The sequence below is a fragment of the Amphibalanus amphitrite genome, unplaced genomic scaffold, assembly GCF_019059575.1.
Source record: "Amphibalanus amphitrite isolate SeventyFive unplaced genomic scaffold, NRLGWU_Aamphi_draft 000013F_arrow, whole genome shotgun sequence".
In the NCBI taxonomy this organism is placed as follows: domain Eukaryota; kingdom Metazoa; phylum Arthropoda; class Thecostraca; order Balanomorpha; family Balanidae; genus Amphibalanus; species Amphibalanus amphitrite.
This window is the reverse complement of record NW_024881509.1, coordinates 1,741,963-1,762,476: the sequence shown is the minus strand read 5'-3', so window position 1 is coordinate 1,762,476 and position 20,514 is coordinate 1,741,963. Positions and strand designations below refer to the sequence as shown.

The following is a 20,514-nucleotide window of genomic DNA, read 5'->3' as shown; positions in this document are numbered from 1 at the left end:
CCAACATTTCCACAGCTAGCGCAAAAAGCATTCCAGAGAGGGGACATCCCTGCATGATGCCCCGCTTAGGCGAAAACCAGTCCGAGGTAAATCCATTGTTAATAATCGCAAGCTCAGATTGATTATATAGTAATCGTACCCATCTCGTAAAATTGGGCCCAAAATTGAATCGCTCGAGCGTATTGAACATGAAATCATGTTCAAGAGAATTGAACGCTGCCTTGAAATCAAGGGCACATAAAATTCCAGAACGTCTATCCACTGCTGTGTAGTCGATAACGTCTTGTATAATTCTCAGACTGTCGCGAATATTCCTGCCTTTAATAAAGCCATTTTGATCACGATTCACGATTCACCAGGACATGAATAACCCTTGCTAGTCGCACTGCAAGCACTTTGGCAATGATTTTATACACTACGTCCAGGAGACAAATTGGCCTTTTATTTTTTAACTGCTTTTGGTCTCCTTTTTTGGGAATCAGTGTAATTAATCCCCTGCGTTGCGTGACAAATAATAATCCCGTTTCAAATGAATGATTTATATAATCAGTCACCAGATCTCCTAACTCATCCCAAAAGCAATGGAAGAACTCTTTGGTAAATCCGGAAACTGATGGGGCTTTATTTCCTGACATTAAATTTAATGCATTCTTGCATTCTTCCTTTGTCATCATTCCCTCGCATGTTTCTCTATCTAGGTCTGACAGCTGAGGAATGCGGTCTGCAAACTCCAGGTTTCTGTTTGCTGTTTTACAGGAGGAGTGCAAATCTTCAAAGTAAGTTTTGCAGGCGTTCAGGATCCTCCTATCCCCCGTCACAGTTGAACCATGTTCATCATCTAACACGTATATTGCTCTCTCCGTCGCTTGCTTTTTGCACAGACGCAAAAAATATTTTGATGGTTTTTCTCCTTTCTCTATCCAATTTGCCTTTGAGAATTGCATAGCTTTTTTCCCCGCATCCTCTTTTATCGTTTCTAATTCAGATTTGACTTGTTGATATCTCTGTAACGTATCCTGCCCGCTTGAACCCAATTGTTGTTCCAGATTGGAAACTGTCTCCTCCAACTCCCTCTCCCTAGCTCGCCCGACCTTCGCAAGCTCTTTTCCTTGTTTAATACAAAGTGCCCTTATATTGCTCAACATTACTTCCAATAGCAATCCCGGGATATTGCAATCCGAATATCGCCCTACTCTATTCTTAGCCTTCCCTATCTCCTCCTTTATTGCCTCCTTTAAGCAGTCACTCTCCAATAAGCTATTATTTAGTTTCCAGAACCCAGGACCTCGTTTACCATTAGCTAACTTCATCTGTAATAGTACGACGCTGTGGTCACTCATGATCCCTGGATCTATTGAACATTTTTCAATTTGTTGCGAGCGGTATATTCCAGCACTTATTATGAAGTAATCAATTCTCGATTGCTGAAGCGGATTTAGTCGCCTCCACGTAAAGCCTGTATTTTTAGGGTTAAGTTGCCTCCATATATCAAGCAAATCAAATTCCTCCATAATCTCTTTTAAAACTTCTACCGGACGGTGTGTTCTTCTCTGATTTTTGTCAACATCCAACTCACTTAAATGCACATTTAAATCTCCGGCTATAATAAGGTTTGACAAGTCATCTTGGTTATCCAAAACATCCTTTACATTTGAGAAAAACTCAACCTGCGCTGGCGTTGAATGGGTAGGCGCATAAAGACCAACTAATTTAATAACAGTGTTGGCAAGCTTGATTTGTGCGAAAAGAATCCTCCCCTCCTCGAAGCGTGTGCCACAATCTACCCTTTCTAAAGGATTTGTACAGCGCCGGGGCGTGAGAATGCATACACCCCTGGAAATGTTGCTACCATGCGAGAATAGTACCTCGCTGCCCCATTCACTTCTCCAAGTTTGCTCGCAATCAGGGGTAGAATGTGTTTCCTGAAGCACAGCAAAATAATCTGGGTACCTAACATGAATATGTCTGAAAACTGAACGTCTTTTCTTTCTCTCTCGTAATCCCCTTACGTTCCAACATATTATTCCGAATGTAGACACTTAGAGCAAATGTGTGGGTAACTCAAGAGGCAGAGTAGAACGGAAAACACGTTTCCGTCGATGTCGACTCAACATGATAATGATACAGCACGGTTTACTGCTATTTAACGATGGAGCGTCAAGTAAACAAATATTGAACTTCCTGTCATACTGGCACACTAAACACAACCACACATACACTGTATGAAACTCAAACAAAACAACACATTCACACAAGAAAACACGTACACACATGACCTACACTGAAAATAAATTAACACTCGCGTGCCGGTGACACGAAAAAAAGCACCAATGAGAGGCGTTTTGGTAGGGTGTAACACAACTCAACTGTGTAACTGTGGGGTGTGACGCCGAAGAATGGTGCAATTACTCGGTGTTCAAAATCAACACCGACAATTAACACCAATGCCACCTAAGACCAACCGACGCTACGGATAAATAACACCACCATTTGGTGTCAACACCCCGTGACAGAGACGTTATATCGCATACGCCACACAATGGTGTAGCTCCCAGTTCATTGATCTCTAAACGGTGTTACTAGCACCGTTACCATGGATCGGATATGGCCTTGGATTCAAGGTCAGCCGGCCGCCGGCCAGCGCGAGCGGCTGCGCGTGCACATGCGTAAATTCAAATGAACGGCGGCGTGTTGATTCGCGCTTCAGTTTGAGTCGAGTGATGCGGGGCTGTGTGGGGACTGGAGGTGGTGTGAGAATCAGGGCTGCGGAGTCGGAGTCGGAGTCGGAGTCGGAGTCGGAGTCGGTCGGAGTCGACAGTTGTGACCGGAGTCGGAGTCGGAGTCTGAGTCGCTTTTAGAAACCCGATCCGGAGTCGGAGTCGGAGTCACCGAAAATCTGTCGACTCCGCAGCCCTGCTAGGTCTGCGGAGTCGGAGTCGGGAGTTGGGAGTCAGTCGGAGTCGACAATTCTGCCCGGAGTCGGAGTCGGAGTCGGAGCTGGTTTTTGAAAGCCGGAGTCGGAGTTGGAGTCGGAGTCGCCGAAAATCCATCGACTCCGCAGCCCTGTGTGAGATAAATAAGTGATAAATAAGTGTGATAAATAAGTGTGATAAATAAGTGTGATAAATAAGTGTGAGATAAATGTCTGGTCTGGTATGTTGTCAGCAGAGTCCGGTGACCACCCTTGCACTTGAGAAAGCGCCACTCACAGTTGCCGCAATTTTTGTTAATAACATTTGTTTATTGCTCGTCTCGGACGTTACAAAATAAATTGTCTTTATTTAAGGAATGCTTTGCTTTGTATGGGGTCTAGGCAAGCCACAGTATACCCATACCTATGGACTTGTCACATATGTTCACACAGACCCATGCACACGTATATATATATATATATATATATATATATATATATATATATATATATATATATATATATATATATATATATATATATATATATATATATATGTTACGGGCAAAGTGCGAAGTTGGGCAATTCGCGAATTGCCTAGGCCATTCGCGAACTGCCGGCAATTCGCGAATGGCCTAGGCATTTTGCACATTGCCGGCAATTCGCGAATGGCCTAGGCAATTCGCGAATTGCCTGGTGGTGATAGAACATTTTTGAAACGAAAATTCGTAATAGCGCTGCTGAAATGAACATTTCTTCACGTCTACGGTGCCGGTTTTGGTGCCGGTAATAGCTTTGGAGAAAAAGTTGCATCTCTACAAGTGGCACCACCTGACCCGACCTCGGTCGGATTTGTCGGCTGGCCGCTCACTCTGTTTTGTGCTGGATCGCAGGAGGGTCGCTGGTCGCTGTGTGCAGAGGTCAGGTAAGTGGTCCAACGACTGTCTGTGTGGATGTGTTCGTGCAGGGTTGTTTAACCCTCTGCCTGTAGGGGTTACTCATATTACTCATTTATATTGTAGGTTATTTTTAAATGAAGTTACTCCTTTATATTGTAATTGTGTTCATACTTATACCAGTAAGACGTCATGGATGGCGAGGAACGAGCGAGGTGAATTTAACATGCAAACCATATGGCAAAATTTATATTCCCCACGTGCGCATTAGTGGTGAGGCACCTCTTTCGTGACAATTGGAAGTCACTGAGACGGTGGGTTTCTAACCACATACCAAATTTGAGCCCGATCGGTCAAGCCGTTACCGAGTTACAGACGCCAAAAGCGTAGGAACCATGGGTGCAGTGGGTGCAGCTGCACCCACAATAATTTGGCAGTGGGTGCAGGCAATGTATTCTGCACCCACAATAATCTGGAACAAAAGCCCCTTTTCGCGTCAACACTAACTCCCAATAATCCCATGAGTACCACGAAACTACATAGGATATTTTGCCCTCTGCAAGATGGTCTTCAAAGCTTACACATATATCCGCTCAGGTGGAAGAAGCCATAGCACATGTGATATAACACATACCTTATGATGACCCACTCCAGATGGTTTTAGCCCGTTATTTTAACCAACGCCCCGTTGGAGGTCCAGGATTTCCACACTCGGCAGCAGCTGGGATATTTCGTCACCCGCCACTTGCTGGGGGGGGGGGGGGGGTAAACGTCCCCAGTCGACAACTCGAGAACCAATAGCCGCAGCGACAAGGGCGAGGCGGCAAACGAAAACTCGTGACAAGACGCTTCCGTTGATGTGAACTTTGACCTCTAGCGCCTAAACGGTTGACCTGAGGTCAAATCTGACGACTTACTTCAGATAGCCCAATTCATTGCGCATCTTACCTTTTTTGCAGATCAAAGCTATCTGTCTTAGTTTGGGCGCGAGACCGGCTAAAGCAAAGCGCTGCACGTTTGACCAAAAAGTGCGAAAATTTTGCATTGATGACGTCATTTGACCTTGAAGATGTTGACCTAGGATCACCAAATTTGCACCACAAAGAGTTCTTATGCGGGCCTACCCACCCCCCAAGTTTCGTGTTTCTAGCATTTCTGGGAGCCGAGATAGCAGGGGGGCAGAATATGCCCCCCCTCGAGGGCGCGTAATTCTCAGACCCTCTCCAGGGGACGTGTTAATGACCTCTGGTGACCTGACCTCTGACCTGAACAAAAAAGTGACCGAAGTGATTTCTTCCTTATTTTTGACGCTCTTCGAACGCCGCCTTTCCGGTATCGCTACGTGGCCCAGGAGCCGAGTTAGAAGGGGGGGGGGGTGTTCAAACACTCCCCCAGCAGGGCGTGGAAATCCAGGACCCCCAGCGGGGCGCGGGTTAAAGATCGTGTTGCATATCAGCCGATCTGTATATCGTCTAGCCGAACAAAACTAAGGTGTTTTAAACTTTACTCTATCATGCCTCTCCCAAAAGTTATTTACGAAAAAGTTAGATACAATTCCCCACCAAAGATGACCTCAGCTGCTAAAAGAGGTGTCACACGTGCCATTTTTCGGTTCTGTTGTGTGTCGTGCTAACTTAGGTATAATTTGGTGTTTGAAATTATTGAGAATGACGTTCGTTCAAAAGAGACACCTTTTAATTTTCTTCCATTGACCTACAAGAGAGGATGCAAAATTGACCTGTCCTTAGGTCATCTGGTCACCGATTTTTGCCGCTTTTTTTGTAAAAAAAAGCGGCGTGAAGCTCACCGTTTTCGTTTGTTTGTTTGTTTCTTATTGATATTCAGGGGAAAATAGGGTGCGGGTTAAAAATGGTAAAGTCGGTATATCACATCCAATTGCCGCTTCCTACCCCCCCCCCCCGCTCAACCAGCTATGGCTAGACTCCTGCAATCTGCACCTATGCGCCCACAATGTTCTAGCCGTTTCTACGCCCATGACAGACGCTGCAGTTATTGAAAATCGAAGGTGGAGTGCGCACGTGCGCGCGCGCGGCACAATCTCCCTTCTCACTCTTGTGGAGGGTTAGGCCTATGAGTACCTAGTAGCATGCCAAATTTCAACACTATCGGCGCAGACGTTCCAAGGCTGTAGCATTGTATTTTTTTCGACACCCCTCACTCTGCACGTGCCACGTGCTAAATTTGGTACCCACATGGTTCGGGGTATGCTCCATTCGTGGCAAAGGGATGTAGCTCCCCATCAATGAAAGCCACTTGTCAATCAGACATGTGGTTGCAAAGTTATAAGCTGTCAATTAGCGTCGTTTGGCCGGGTCGGGCTGCTAATACTTACATTTTTCCACTAAACCACAAAGGACTCGCTCGCACTTCGCGCTCGCTCGTAATTATCATTCTTTGTATATTATATAATATTTATCAATATTTTTTAAATTCATAAAGTCAATTTGTTATTGTAATCTTGCATACATCTCTATCTTTCGCAGGTAGACCGTTCGTCGTTTCTGCAAAGATGTCTCAAAAAGAACAGTTCTATAAACTGGTTCACGAAACCAAAATATCTTCAAACTCTGCTTTGATTACCGATGAAAAGTACGAGATTATAAAGGAAGAACTGCAGGGAATCAGCAAAGGCGCAAAACCGTCGGGCACCGCGAAACGTTCGCAGTGTTCGCAGTGTGTCGGCGAGTCACAGTATATAATTGGCACGACGAAGGGGAAGCTGTCCGGCGTCTACGGCCCAGAAGCAGTACAACCGTGTGCCGGGCACTTCATCTCCTCCTCCGACGTCCCCGACATCTCGATCACACTTAGAGAATGTGCTCGCCTGGTCTCAGGGGGGAAGGGTCAGGGGATGTTTTCCTGCAAGTGCAGGAGGGGTGTATGTAAAGGCCGATGCAAGTGCATCAAGGCGGGCGTTACTTGTATCAGTCGCTGCCATAAAGGCGCTCACTGCAATAATAAATAGTAAGAAAGTCAGACTGTTGTTTGTGATTTGGCATGGTTTTGTTTTTGACGGAAATTATCGAATAGTTTAAAGACCACGTGCTACGGAACTTGATAACTGCGTACACAACCTCTCTTAACCTAAACACTTTCGCGTTATACAGATACCTCATATGATTAAACTTTTGATCCAATAAAATTCAAATGAGTCATAAAAATGTATCTTCGATCGCATTTATTTGCCACCCCGCGCGCCCCACAAAGGACAATCATTTTCGCACGTCTGCACACCTATTTAAATTAGGATACAAGAGGGACGATGGTAAGTACTACACACCAGCCCCCTCCCACTATAAATGGCAACGAGTTCGGAAGGAGAACCTTAGTACTATCAGATTTATTTGAAAATTCCCTAAAATTACAGAACAGCAAGTTTCTGGCCGCCTCAGATAGACTTAGCCATAAGCAAATGTCCTAATGTTAATGAATATACTCATTTTAGCACGGTAGAAAACTTTTGTGATATAGTTACTCACTTTGCCTGGGCAATTCGCGAAATGCCCAATTACGCACTTTGCCTGTGAGCACAAAGTCAGTCCATTCGCGAATTGCCTAGGCCAAGTGAAAAACCGGACTTTGCCTAGGCCATTCGCGAATTGCCGGCAGTTCGCGAATGGCCTAGGCAATTCGCGAATTGCCCAACTTCGCACTTTGCCCGTAACATATATATATATATATATATATATATATATATATATATATATATATATATATATATATATATATATATATATATATATATATATATATATATATATATATATATATATATATATATATTAATTCATCGAGCTGCAGCTACACCAAACACCGGTGTATCTCCTTCACAACACCGGAAGAGGGTGTACCCAATTGGCTACTAACACCACACATTGGTGTAAGGGTATTTGTTTTGTACCCGTAAAGAAGGTGCAAATTAATGGTGTAGCACTTTTTTATGGTGTAAAGACGTCGTGTAGCACCACAAACTGGTGTACTTACAGTGATTTAACGCCATACGCCAGTGTATGTGCCTGGTGTTACACCAGGATTCAGTGTATGCTTACACCAAAGCTTGGTGTTGAAACTACACCGGTGCAGGTGCTCAAAAACGGTGGGGTGTAAACTTTTCCTAAAAAGGTGTAAACACCAGGAGCGGGTGTGAATTTATTTTCAGTGTAGACATAGCCATGGGCACACGGCACCATAATGTTAAAGACCACATTTGTCTCAAACAATGAATCAGCCGTTTGAATGAATCAATGAGACACTTACTCACCCACCGTGAGTTCTGATCGGCAAATCATACCTACACCGACAAGAGCCGACAAAGAAAACATCCCCCTCCCTCCCGCCAAGTAAAGCAAAATCAAATAAAGGATCTGCCACGACACGGCCAATCTCACCATCCGTAGGCTTTCCGCCGCGGCGACACGCGCAGCCCGCCGGGAAGCCGGCGCGCACCCTGACGCCTCGGAACCAGAGGACATCAGCGCACCGCGCTCAGCGGGCCGGCGAACGACGAACCGCAGCCGTCTCCACGGAGCCGACGGCGCCGACAGGATCCACCAGCGCATCATGACGCTCGTCCGTCACCAATACACCCGCCGAAGTTAACGAACCACCAACCGCGGCCGCGCCGGCAGCCGCCACAGAACCGGCGGCCGCGGCGGCGACCGGCACGCCACCGGCCGCCGCGCGCCGGTCAGCGCCGGCCACGGCAGGCGGGCCGGACAGCGCCGGGCCAGGAGGAGCACGCCTGACCCGCCACCGGGTCCAGCTTCCTCCGCAGCTCCGCGATCTGCTCAGGCGACGTGACCCGAACAGGACTGGACAGCTGCTGCAGCTTGTAGAAAGGCAGACCGTTTCTAGTGAAGACAGTCCACAGCCGCTTTTCCTTCTTCATGGCCAACAGCTCGCTGAACAGCTCCCTTTTGGCGCGGGTGAGCGACTCGTTGAAAAACAACCGGTGTTCAGCAGGGGTAGAAGAGGAGCTAAGTTTAACCCGCGCCCTGCTGGGGGGGGGTGTTTGAACACCCCCCCTTGTGGTTTTTCGCGAATATCTCAAAAACGGCGGCGCGGAGCGCCGCCGTTTTTGGTACACCTTATCATACATCAATTCTACACATGTTGTGAAAATTTCAGACCAAGGTCATTCAAGGTCAGGTCACCAGGTCACTTGAAGTGACCTCACCTCATAAAAAGTTTCAATGTCTGTCATAGCTACACCGAGTGACCGATCGCTTTGAAACTTTCAGCGATTGCTAAGAGCAATAGCATGTACAAAATGTATATCTCAGAATTTTGATATCGATGACCTAAGGTCAGGTCAATTTTGCGACCTCCCCATTATAAGTCAATGGGAGAAAATTGAAATGCGCCTCTTTTGGACGAAAGACATTATAAACACTCCCAAACACCGAATTACAAGTGGTTTAGACACACTGAACATGAAAATGGTGTCCGTGACCCCTGTTTATGCCCTGAGGTCATCTTAGGTCACGAATGGTATCTAACAGTTTTTCTCAAATAACTTTTGATAGAGGCATGCTAGAGCGATGAAAACGCCTTAGATTTGTTCAGCTCGACGATACGGATCGACTGATATGCAACATGAATGTGGTAGATTGTCACACAGCCTCTTGGCTGGCGTGCCTGGGTGCGCCACTGGCCGCCCTATCCGTCGTCCCTGAGAGCGGGCTTGCGCTCGCTTGACCTATAGCCGGGGGCGCTCAGCTGTGCGGTGTGGGTTGAGTCTGGTCAGCTGATCGAATGGGAATACAGTTCTGACCGGTGATCGGAGGAGTGTGGTGCTGTGGTGCCGAGCTTAGTTCACGCTATAACATTGGCGACGAGGTATTTGAACAGAAGAAATTGAAATGCCGGTGGGCAGAGTAGAGCCATTTAATGTGGAGGAAGAGAACTGGGAAGAATATGTCGAACGTATGGAAGAGTATTTTGTGGCAAATGACATCACAGATGAGGCCAAGAAACGTTCGACTCTGCTCTGCAACATCGGATCCAAGGCATACGGTATCGTACGATCGCTACTATCCCCTGTTAAACCGGCGAGTGCAACGTATCAGCTGATTGTGGAGAAACTAACGACCCATTATCACCCCAAGCCGTCGGTAACGGTCGCACGGTTTCGATTTTTTTCATGCTACCGTCTACCAGGAGAATCGATACAAACGTATATCGCTCGTCTCAGACAGTTCGCTGGCGATTGTCAGTTCGGTACATTTCTAGAAGAGATGATTCGCGACCGACTCGTATGTGGTGTGAAGTCTGACCTGATCCAGTCCAGGCTGTTGTCAGAACCCGAGTTGTCTCTGAAGAAAGCGACAGAGATGGCGGTAGCCATGGAGACAGCCGGTCGGAATCTGCAGGAGCTGTCGGGAGCGGAGGCGGCCGATCCGCCTCGACAAGAGGTGCAGCAGATTCGGTCACAGCAGCGGAGCCGGCCGACCGCAGCGGGGCCAGCGACACAACAGCGAGCTCCAAGGGGCCCAGCTCAGCAGGCTGGCATGACACATCACACAAGTAAGGCCTTGGAGGGCGGGAAAGATAAGTGCTGGAGGTGTTTGAGTAACCGGCATGCAGAAGAGGACTGTTATTTTCGCCGAAAGAAATGCTTTCAATGTTTTCGTTATGGACACACCAGTGCAGCCCACCGAGCTGGCACGGTGAACAGTGTGGGGATGTTACCCGAGTCTGAGTCACAGGAGGGTGCCGAGGGTGGACTGGAGATGGAAGTAGAGACTGGTGAGGTTGACGCTCTGGTTAGCGATCTGTTCACATGTGCAGAGGAGCGGCCGAGTCTGGTGAAGCCTCCAATCAAGGTCGACGTCAGCATCAACGGTCAGTCGGTGCAGATGGAGCTGGACACCGGCGCCGCCGTCTCCGTCTGCACGTACCGCCGCTTCAAGGAGCTCTGGCCGGACGGAGACAGGTTGCTGCAGCCGAGCAGCCGTCTGCTTCGCACGTTCTCCGGTGAGAAGCTCTCAGTCCGAGGTGAGGCGTGGGTGAACGTGCTGTATCAGGGTGTCAGTCATCGATTGCCATTGACTGTGGTGGAGAGTAACGGTCCGATGTTACTAGGCCGTAACTGGTTGGGAGAGATCAAGTTGGACTGGCACAATATTTTTGCGATGACTCTGAGTCCAGCCATGGGAACACTGCTCGAAAAATACTCCGAGCTATTCAAGGACGATCTGGGCTGTGCGAGGGATGTAGAGCTCAACATTCCAGTGGATCCAGCCGTGAAGCCCATCTTCTACAAGCCTCGGACGGTGCCACTCGCCTACCGGGAGAAGGTGGACGCCGAGTTGGAGCGGCAGATCAAGGAAGGTTTGTTGGTGCCGGTCAAGTGGAACGACTGGGCGACGCCCATCGTGACCTGCCAGAAGGCCTCAGGTGAGATCAGAATCGCAGCAGACTATCGTCTCACAGTAAACAAGGTCACGCCGTTAGAAAAGTATCCTCTGCCAAAAGTAGACGAGATGTTCAGTAAACTGCAAGGTGCGACAGTGTACAGTCAGATAGATTTGAAAAATGCGTACAACCATCTGCCATTAGAGGAGAAGAGTCGCAAATATTTGGCCATAAACACACACAAGGGCTTGTTGGTGCCAACCAGACTGGGATACGGGTACGCGAGTGCTCCGGCCATCTTTCAACGTTATATGGAAACTCTCTTGGCTGGAATACCAGGGGTGGGAGTGTTCCTGGATGATGTCATGATCGCTGGAAAAACCCCACAGGACCACCAGAACTCGCTGGAGGTGGTGCTACAGCGGCTGGTGGCGGCCAACCTGCGCCTGCAAAAGAAGAAGTGCAAGTTTGGAGTGTCATCTATCACCTACCTGGGACACCGCATCAGCGCGGACGGCGTGAGTCCGACCGACGACAAGGTCAGTGCTATCAAAAACGCACCCGCTCCGAAAAACTTGAAGGAGCTTCAGGCCTGGCTAGGGTTGATCAATTATTATGCCAAGTTTGTGAGAAATCTGTCCACCGTGCTGGCACCACTGTACCGCCTGCTCAAAAAGGGAGAACCCTGGCAGTGGGGACCCGATCAGAAGAGCGCGTGGCTGGCGGGGAAGAGCCTGCTGCAGTCTACGCAGGTGCTGGCTCATTTTGACGAGACGGCACCGATCGTGCTGTCTTGTGATGCCTCTCCCTACGGGGTTGGGTGTGTCTTGAGCGTGGTTGACAAGCGCCTGGGAGAGAGGCCGGTAGCCTTCTACTCGAAATCGCTCACCGACACGCAGAAACGATATTCACAGACGGACCGGGAAGGATTGGCGGTGATTCTGGGGGTCCGCCGCTTTCATCATTGGTTGGCAGGTCGGAAATTTGTTATCCGGACCGATCATAAGCCCCTCCTGGGCATGCTGGGGGAGAACAAGCCGCTGTCCATGATGGCTTCACCGCGAGTGACTCGATGGGCAATGTTGTTGTCGGGCTATCAGTACAAGCTAGAGTATGTACCAGGATCGAGACAGGGACATTGCGATGGTCTCAGCCGTTTGCCTCTTCCGACAGCTGCTGGAGACTTGCCAGAGCCCGGCGAGACTCTGCACCTGGTGGAGATGATGGACGCTTCGCCAGTGACCGCCGCTGTGGTTCGACTGGCGACTGAACGTGACGCCACCCTCAGCAGAGTGCTGCAGTACACCCGAGACGGCTGGCCTGAGGACAGGAGCGGCGAGTCACCGGAGTTAAGTGCATATCGCACGAAGCAAGGTGAGCTCAGCATCCAGAACGGATGTCTCTTGTGGGGAGCTCGAGTCGTCATTCCAGTCAAGTTGCGGGAGAGGGTGCTACAGATGTTGCATGACGGTCATATGGGAGAGAGCCATACCAAGGGGTTTGCCAGAATGTACGTGTGGTGGCCAAACCTAGATTTTGACATAACCCAGATGGTTAAGGCGTGTGTGACCTGTCAACAATACCGCCACCAAGCGCCCGTCACGCCACTAAGTCCGTGGTCCCTCCCGTCCCGGCCATATGAGCGGGTGCACATTGACTACTGTGGCCCAGTGGAGGGGAAAATGCTGCTCATTGTAGTGGATGCTTATACCAAGTGGATTGACGTACATGTAACAACTAGGGCAACAACCGAGGTTACTATGGAGGAGCTGCGGAAAACGTTTGCATACTGGGGAATTCCCAAGTTCTTGGTATCAGACAATGCTCAGTGTTTCGTGGCACCAGCGTTCCAGTCATTCTGTACTCAGAATGGTATCACACACCTGCGCACTGCGCCGTTGTCTCCAAAAAGCAACGGTCTGGCTGAGCGGGCAGTGCAGACGGTGAAGCAGGGTCTGAGGAAACAGGGGAATGGAACGCTGCACACCAAGCTGGCAAGGGTGCTGTTCACCTACCGTTCATCTCCCCACAGCACTACCGGAGTGACGCCAGCAGAGCTAATGACCGGGCGGCGCATGAGAACTCGTCTCGACTGTATGCTTCCCAGTCTGCAGGATCGTGTTGTCAGCTCGCAGTGGAAGATGAAGGAGCGGTATGACAGACAGGCACAGCGGCGCACCATACTACCAGGAATGTCTGTCCTCGTTTCACAGGTGTCGGGACTGGCCGGCGTCGGCAGGACAACACGCTGGCTGCCCGGACACTGCATCAACATCTCGGGACTCAAGCTCACGGTCCGGCTGGACGACGGACGAGTCCTCCAGCGCCATCTGGACCAGGTGGTCCCGAGAGCGGTCACCGGGAACCAGGCCGTCCGACAGCCGACGGACTGGACGGCGGCGCCGCGGCCTCCTCAAACGCCGCCGACGTCGCTGCCGACAACTCCAACGTCGCAGGCGACGCCTTCACCGCCGACGCCCTCACCGCCGACGCCCTCACCGCCGACGCCTTCCCCGCCGACTCCCACGCCGCTTCCGCCACCGCCAGCGGAATGTCCGGAACGGGAGAGGCCTTCGTCTCCCTTCCCAGTGGGGCGGCCGGCTCGTGGGTGGGAGGGACGGGGTGAGCTCAACTCGCGATTGAAGTGTGACGTCCAATTGTCGCGAGGCGAGAGTGTTGAGTGTCGCGAGCCTGTGTCAGCGCCGCAGGTACCGCGCTATAACCTGAGACCGAGAAAATAGTTGTGAACTAGGGGGAGGAATGTGGTAGATTGTCACACAGCCTCTTGGCTGGCGTGCCTGGGTGCGCCACTGGCCGCCCTATCCGTCGTCCCTGAGAGCGGGCTTGCGCTCGCTTGACCTATAGCCGGGGGCGCTCAGCTGTGCGGTGTGGGTTGAGTCTGGTCAGCTGATCGAATGGGAATACAGTTCTGACCGGTGATCGGAGGAGTGTGGTGCTGTGGTGCCGAGCTTAGTTCACGCTATAACAATGACCCTTTCCGGTCAGGTCATGACCTTGACCTGAGGTCAAATTTTCAAGTTGACCTTTCAAGGTCAAGTTATAGTTCATTCGATGCGTCTTGACGAGAGGAACACGATGCCGGTAAAAGTAAGCTCGTACAAGGCTTGGGTCAAAAGTTATTGCAGAAAAACTGTTTCCGAAAAAATCGTCTATTTTTGCAGTTTTTGCCCCCTGCAGGCAAAACCGTTGACGTTAGGTCAAATCTGAGAGAATTACTCAGAAAGGGCGTTAATAGGGCTATCGAATGCGCTTTTCCGCGGCGCTGTAGCTCTATTGGTTCCCGAGTTATGCGTTGGCTTCTTGGAAATTTTCGACATTCGACCCGGAAATCGGCGAAATTTTGCCTTCAATGACCTCTGGTGACCTGACCTTTGACCTGACCAAAAAATTGACCGAAGTGATTTCGTCATTATTTTTGACGCTCTTTCGAACGCCGCCTTCCGCGTATCGCTACGTGGCCCAGGAGCCGAGTTAGAAGGGGGGGTGTTCAAACACCCCCCCCCAGCAGGGCGTGGAAATCCAGGACCCCCAGCCGGGCGCGGGTTAAGCCTTCCTTCGTACAGCTTATTACGCAAATCCTTGCTGTAGAAAGAGCAAATGACCGAGTTATCCTTAGCCAAGCGGTGGGTGACAGACAGATCTTCCGCCTTCAGGGGAATGTGTGGAAAGCCGGACCTGAGGATATCGAGAGCCTTACCCTGGATGTCCTCTCCTTCACGCCTCGGTCCGAACCGGCGGCTCCACAGGACCAGACTCTTTCCCCGCTCGTTACGTTCGTTGTCATCCACCTGTTCCGTTAAACCTTCCACTTTCCTTCGGAGAGCTGCCAGTTCATCTTCTTGTTTCTCAATGATTTTGGCCTGTTCAAACATTTCGCTCTCTATTTTGTTGATAATTTTCTCTTGTGACTCGATCTTTTTTTCAAGGTGCTTTGTCAATGTCGCAAACTGCTTTTCCAAAGCTGATTCAATTGTCTTTTCAATCACGTCCCTCATATATTGCATCATCTCAGGGCTCAGGGAGGATTTGGACTTGGGAGACTTACGTGTCCTTTGCTTTTTCTCGGTCGCAGGCAGCATATCCGAAATGGACTGCTGTCTGTGTCGCTTCCCTTGGGCACGGGTCCTCTCTTCTGCCGAACCCGTCTCCGCATCACTGAACATCGAGTCCGTCAGCTCGTCACCGGTAACGAGCGACATCTTCCAAGTCCGACAACTTCGAACTTGCCGCTGAAATCGCAAGGTTCACTCGGGGACCTGACTGAGCTCACTTTTCACCGCACTTCATCTGAGCCCACCGTTCACTACTGCCATGCGCCCCGGCCACACCGTCCCTCAGCCGCACATTCGGACAAACAACCCGAGCGAGGGTAGCCGGGAGGCGACCCGGACCGTGCGGCGGTCAAGGTCAGACTTCTGAGGGACCGACCCTGGTCGGAGGGCTCATTCGGTCTGGGGAGTCATGTAGGTCTCTGGAGGAGCATCTAAGGGGTCGGTTTCCAAGGGGCTTTTAAACACGGTCTTCTAAGAACGGTCTCGTAGGGCCCTTAATGGTCCACTGCGGATCCAGAAAAGTGGGTTGAGATGCTGAGGGTGTGGCTAGACTAAAACAAGATTAGATGATAAAAACTAGCTGCATTTGCTTCGTTATGCTTTATTTGAGATAGGTACACTGTAATTTCAAATATTTTGCAGAACTTGTGTGTTTGGGGATAGTTTTCCAAAATCTTCGTTTTTCATAAAGCAATGATAATCACTCTAAAAAATATCGGGGCGGGGCCAAACTTCCAGAGGGGCCCCTTGAGAAAACTTTGCACCCCGATCCGAAATTACCTTCCGCCGCCACTGCTGAGATCTACAAAAATATCAGTTTTCCAAGTCTGTCATGGACCCGCTGATTGCTCTTTGAGGCCTACAGATAACAGAGGGCCCGATGAGTTCGACAGAGCTCTAAGGAGTCCGCAGAGGGCCATTTCAAGTCGATATTTTACCTTTTCGACACTTGGCGTTCGTTATTTTGTCTTTTCGATATTTTGCGTTCGATAGTTTGCCTTTTCGATATTTTGCGTTCGATATTTTGCCTTTTCGATATTTTGCGTTCAATATTTTGTCTGTTCGATATTTTGCGTTCGATATTTTGCCTTTTCGATATTCTGCGTTCGATATTCTGCCTTTTCGATATTTTGCGTTCGATATTTTGTCTGTTCGATATTTTGCGTTCGATATTTTGTCTTTTCGATATTCTGCGTTCGATATTTTGCCTTTTCGATATTTTGTCTTTCGATATTTTGTCTTTCAATATTTTGTCTTTCGATATTTTGTCTTTCAATATTTTGGCTTTCGATATTTTGTCTTTCGATATTTTGCGTTTCGGTATTTTGCGTTTCGATAGTTTGCGTTTCGATATTTTGCTTTCGATATTATGCTGTTCGATGTTTTGCGATTTCGATATTTTGCAATTCGATATTTTGCGATTCGATATTTTGCGATTTCGATATTTTGCAATTCGATATTTTGCGATTTCGATATTTTGCAATTTCGATAATTTGCGACTTCGATATTTTGCTTTCGATAATTTGCGTTCGATATTTTGCGCTTCGATATTTTGCGTTTCGATATTTTGTCATGGAAGCGGTTGCCACACCCCCCCCGCCCCGGTAGTCTTTCTGCTCTGCACTCAACATTTTTAGAGCTAGAAGCCTGATTTTTCGCATAGCTGCTTCTCTATCCTTTCTTGATGTCCACTGAAAATTTCAGGTTTCTGTGGTTTTTGGTTTAGGAGATATGACCTTGTTTTTCAGGTCATGTCATGACCCAAATGACCAATTCTCAACATCTTGCGTTGGCTAAAAAAGAGGCTGGCGAAACGTGTATCAAACTGGGCGCCCTATACTAGTAACTATGCACCATGTACAGGGTGTCCCATAAGTTCGTTCTCACATTATATTCGCATGTAAAACGGAGTAGGATTGCGTTTTGGTATATTTATGAACACTCAATGTGCTCCTCATTTCATGGGCAAACACATGGATACACGCTGCGCCATGCCAGCCGCCATGTTTTGCAGCGTGGCCGACTTGAAGTTAGCCCTCACTGGCCTGACATGCGCCGTGAGCTCCTGGAGGCTGGAACAGCGCTTCGCTTCGATAAGCCCCAATTTCGGCATTCCCAAGTCCCAACATATTTTTATCAAATTTCGATCTTATGAGTTGCCTGGCATGTGATCTTGCGATAGGCGCTTGTCACAGTCTCTTGGAACCATTGATGAGCTTTTCTTGACCTATGCGCCGATGCCCGTCTTGCTTGAAGATGGGCCAACAACGACCTCCCGAGTCCCGGATGCCATTTTCTCCTCCAAAATGGAGTTCATACTTGCGGTATGAGTTAAGCCAGAAAGCAGAGACTTCCTCTACAACTTCGTGGTGAAGCAGCCTGCGCCCAAAAGCTGTTTCTGGGTTGCCACTTGCAACTTGGTCAATGCCAGAACGCCTATAATCTCACAACACCGCGACCCTGGCCTATTGCATAGGAACATACCGGGACGAAACGGAGGCCTCCACTCCTCCTTCGCCCTTATGGGGCCGTTTTGGGTTTGAACGAGTGTTTAATCTCGAACGTGGACTAGTCAGTCCAGATGACCTGATTGATATCCTCAGCCCTCTAGGCTTTTTAGCCTCAGGCATAACGAAACTCATGTTTGGCATTTTAAGACATTTTCGACTGTTTTGAGCCCTCCGGTAAGTAATTTCGAAAGTTATTAAAAAAAAACTCTCCTCATATCTAGCGCCACCATTTTGACTTTTTCGACCCCTGTAAATTGTGATGTCATCTTTGACCTGAGCTGAAAATGACCTCAGTAAAAATTGTAAACCTTGTCCGTTCGTACGCCGTGCCGTTTACCGCTTGTCTCTATCTCGCTTAGTTTTCGAGATCTCGGGGGGGGGGCGTCAACCACCCCCGCCCCCCCCCCCGTCGGTTCTAAGTTGGCGCAGACTCCCGTCGGTGCGCGGGTTAATAAGTCTGCGGCGAAAGGTTTGGTATACAGCACGCCACATTGCTTGAAAAAAAAAACGTGTGGTGCAAGTGTGCAATGTGCATATACATCAACTGATACACATTATTTGGGATAGGAAGTGCCAGCAAGCTTGTGTGATAGCGTGTCGTCTCTGACCTCTAGTCGGCTGGAGATTTCCGCCAGCTTGGTGAGCGCCGGCTCTTTGTAGACAAACTCCTGACCGTCCAGGTCGCCAAACTTGAGCCCGTAGAAGCCGACACGGAAGTGCGACCAGAACATCCTCTTGCCGTCCACTGAGCTCATCTTGTTAAAACTGTCCTGCAGCTTCCTGATAGGGGACAGAAAGAAAGAACTCAGAGTGGAAAACAACCCCCAGAAAAAAACAGCAGTCAATATCATTAGGTCACGCAATGAAAACATTAATCTGCGCTATGCTGGAGGAGGCAAAGATGTCAAGGTGCATACAATTTTTCGCAAATATCTCAAAAACGTTCTCATCACACCTTACACCTCATCACCTCATCACACCTCATCACACCTTATCCTGAGGTGTGCTACATCACAGCTATCACATCTACACCTTATGCACACCGTATCATACATCGTTTCGGCACATGACGTGATAATTTCAGACCAAGTTTTCTCAAGGTCAGGTCAACAAATCACATCAAGTGACCTCACCTCCAGAAAAGTTTCAACGCCTGTCATACTACACCGACTGACGGATCGGTTTGAAACATTCAGAAGTTCTTAAGCACAGCAGTATGTAATAAAAAACGTATATCTCGGTATTTTGATATCGGTGACCTAGGGCCCAATTTTGCACCCTCTCCAATAAAGTCAGGGAAAAAAGATCGGCTTTTGAACAAACTTTATTTTCAACACTCTCAAAAACCGAGTTACAAGTAAACATGAGACAATCAACCAAAAAATGGCATCCGTGACCCCTTTTTATGTGCCCAAAGTTGAGTTTGAAAAAAAGAGTTTGAACTCAATTTTTAGCAATTCTAGACCACGTAGCGCAAAACAAAGACCACCATTGAACTCCCCTGACGAGCTGCATCGAATCAATACCCATTTTATGCAAAGATATTAACTTTGAAATTTGACCTGACCTTTACCTGACCTTCACCAAAACATAATCTCAACTGACCCCAAGGGATCACATGATATTTGATAAAAATATCATGTGATGCATGATATTTTGTTTATTCGCCGCGCCGCGCCACTTTCGTAGTTAGGCACTTCCGCTTAGCTGGCTTTCTGCTGTTTTCAATAAATTGATTTAATAAAGGACTAGATGGCATGTTTTGCGCTATAACTGTGCGTTTTGATAGATGCGTTTGAGGGGGCATTAGTTTGGGTGTGGGAACTTTTGATTTTTATTTGTCTTATTTTGTCGGACTTGGATATTTGTTTGTACGGCATGGTATGCTGGTGCTGGTTGCGGGTTGTTAGAGCCTTTCTCATGGTTTGCCTTTATCGAACTCAAACCCACCCTACCCTACCCTAACCTAACCATACCCTACCTTACTAATAACATATAGTTACCCTTCTCATACTCGATTAAAGTAACGTACCAAGTTTGAGCGCAATTGGCCCAGCCGTTCTTGAGATATCAAACTGGCCCACTGCACGTGCGCACGCGCTAGCTGAGACTCCAGATGACTTGTGCCAGCCACCTTTCTAAATTGTCCCCAACAGTGAACAAAATTTGAGCGAAATCGGCCCAGCCGTTCTTGAGATGTAGAAGCGGACCCCTCACGTGCGCACGTGCAATCGATCCACCCTACCTGTCAGAAATGACGATGCATCGCCAGGTTATTGTCCCCTCCACCCACAGTCCAAGTTTCAGCGCAATCGGCCCAGTAGTAGCTGAGTTATTCCTAGTACAATAATGTGCTGTTTACTGGTAGGCGCTTATTTTCAGTGTTTGGAATTCCCCTTTGCGGGCGGTGCATTGCAGCCCATGCTTTGAAAGCTATTAACAAAATTTGAATGGCCTGCCGGCCATAAGCCATCGATCGGATTTTGTCGAAAAATACCTGTAACGTTAACGAAACACGGTCGTATGTTTGAGTCATTTTCACCCAAGTTTATTGACTTTTCGATAATATTTTGGGTGGATATTGGTCAGAAAAGAATGCTCTTTCCGAATATGTAGGTTTCATAGCGATTGATCAACGTTTTCAATACGTTTCGATGTTGTAAAGGACATCGCGCTCCGCGCGAAATAAATTTTCCAATTAATGTTTCGTTATTAAGGAGATGGTACGGATCATCGCCTTTTATCTG

General features: G+C 48.5%; 2 protein-coding genes and 1 long non-coding RNA gene across 6 annotated transcripts in view; 2 read left to right on the top strand and 1 right to left on the bottom strand.

Moving 5' to 3' along the window:
- Positions 1-20,514, bottom strand: part of LOC122383748 (dedicator of cytokinesis protein 7-like) — a 649,924-nt gene that overhangs the window by 108,518 nt on the left and 520,892 nt on the right. For all 3 annotated transcript variants that reach the window (XR_006256886.1, XR_006256885.1, XM_043370493.1), the window contains exon 33: positions 18,376-18,547. Coding sequence is in view for 1 of the 3 variants with exons in the window: in XM_043370493.1 (XP_043226428.1) it covers positions 18,376-18,547 (172 nt within the window). In the remaining 2 variants the exon portion in view is untranslated. The remainder of the gene's footprint in view (positions 1-18,375; positions 18,548-20,514) is intronic.
- On the top strand, positions 3,596-6,804 carry LOC122383802. Its single transcript, XR_006256898.1, has 2 exons — positions 3,596-3,836; positions 6,312-6,804. It is a non-coding gene; the product is annotated as an uncharacterized LOC122383802 (long non-coding RNA).
- Positions 10,319-13,507, top strand: LOC122383776 (uncharacterized protein K02A2.6-like). Of its 2 annotated transcripts, XR_006256890.1 has the most exons (3): positions 10,319-11,723; positions 12,358-12,558; positions 13,398-13,507. XR_006256890.1 is itself a non-coding variant. In XM_043370539.1 (2 exons), exons 1-2 carry the CDS (start codon positions 10,338-10,340, stop codon positions 12,406-12,408), a joined length of 1,437 nt encoding a protein of 478 aa, XP_043226474.1. In that variant the 5' UTR covers positions 10,319-10,337; the 3' UTR covers positions 12,409-12,776. The 2 variants fall into 2 exon arrangements, 1 of the variants encoding a protein (XP_043226474.1); XM_043370539.1 differs by lacking the exon at positions 13,398-13,507 and having other exon boundaries at positions 12,358-12,776.

Excerpts from the sequence above, each read along its gene's own strand:
- LOC122383776 (XM_043370539.1), top strand. The coding sequence starts at position 10,338 with ATGACACATCACACAAGTAAGGCCTTGGAGGGCGGGAAAGATAAGTGC. Across the intron at positions 11,724-12,357 it reads TGAGTCCGACCGACGACAAG|CTGCTGGAGACTTGCCAGAG; the intron begins GTCAGTGCTATC and ends CTCTTCCGACAG.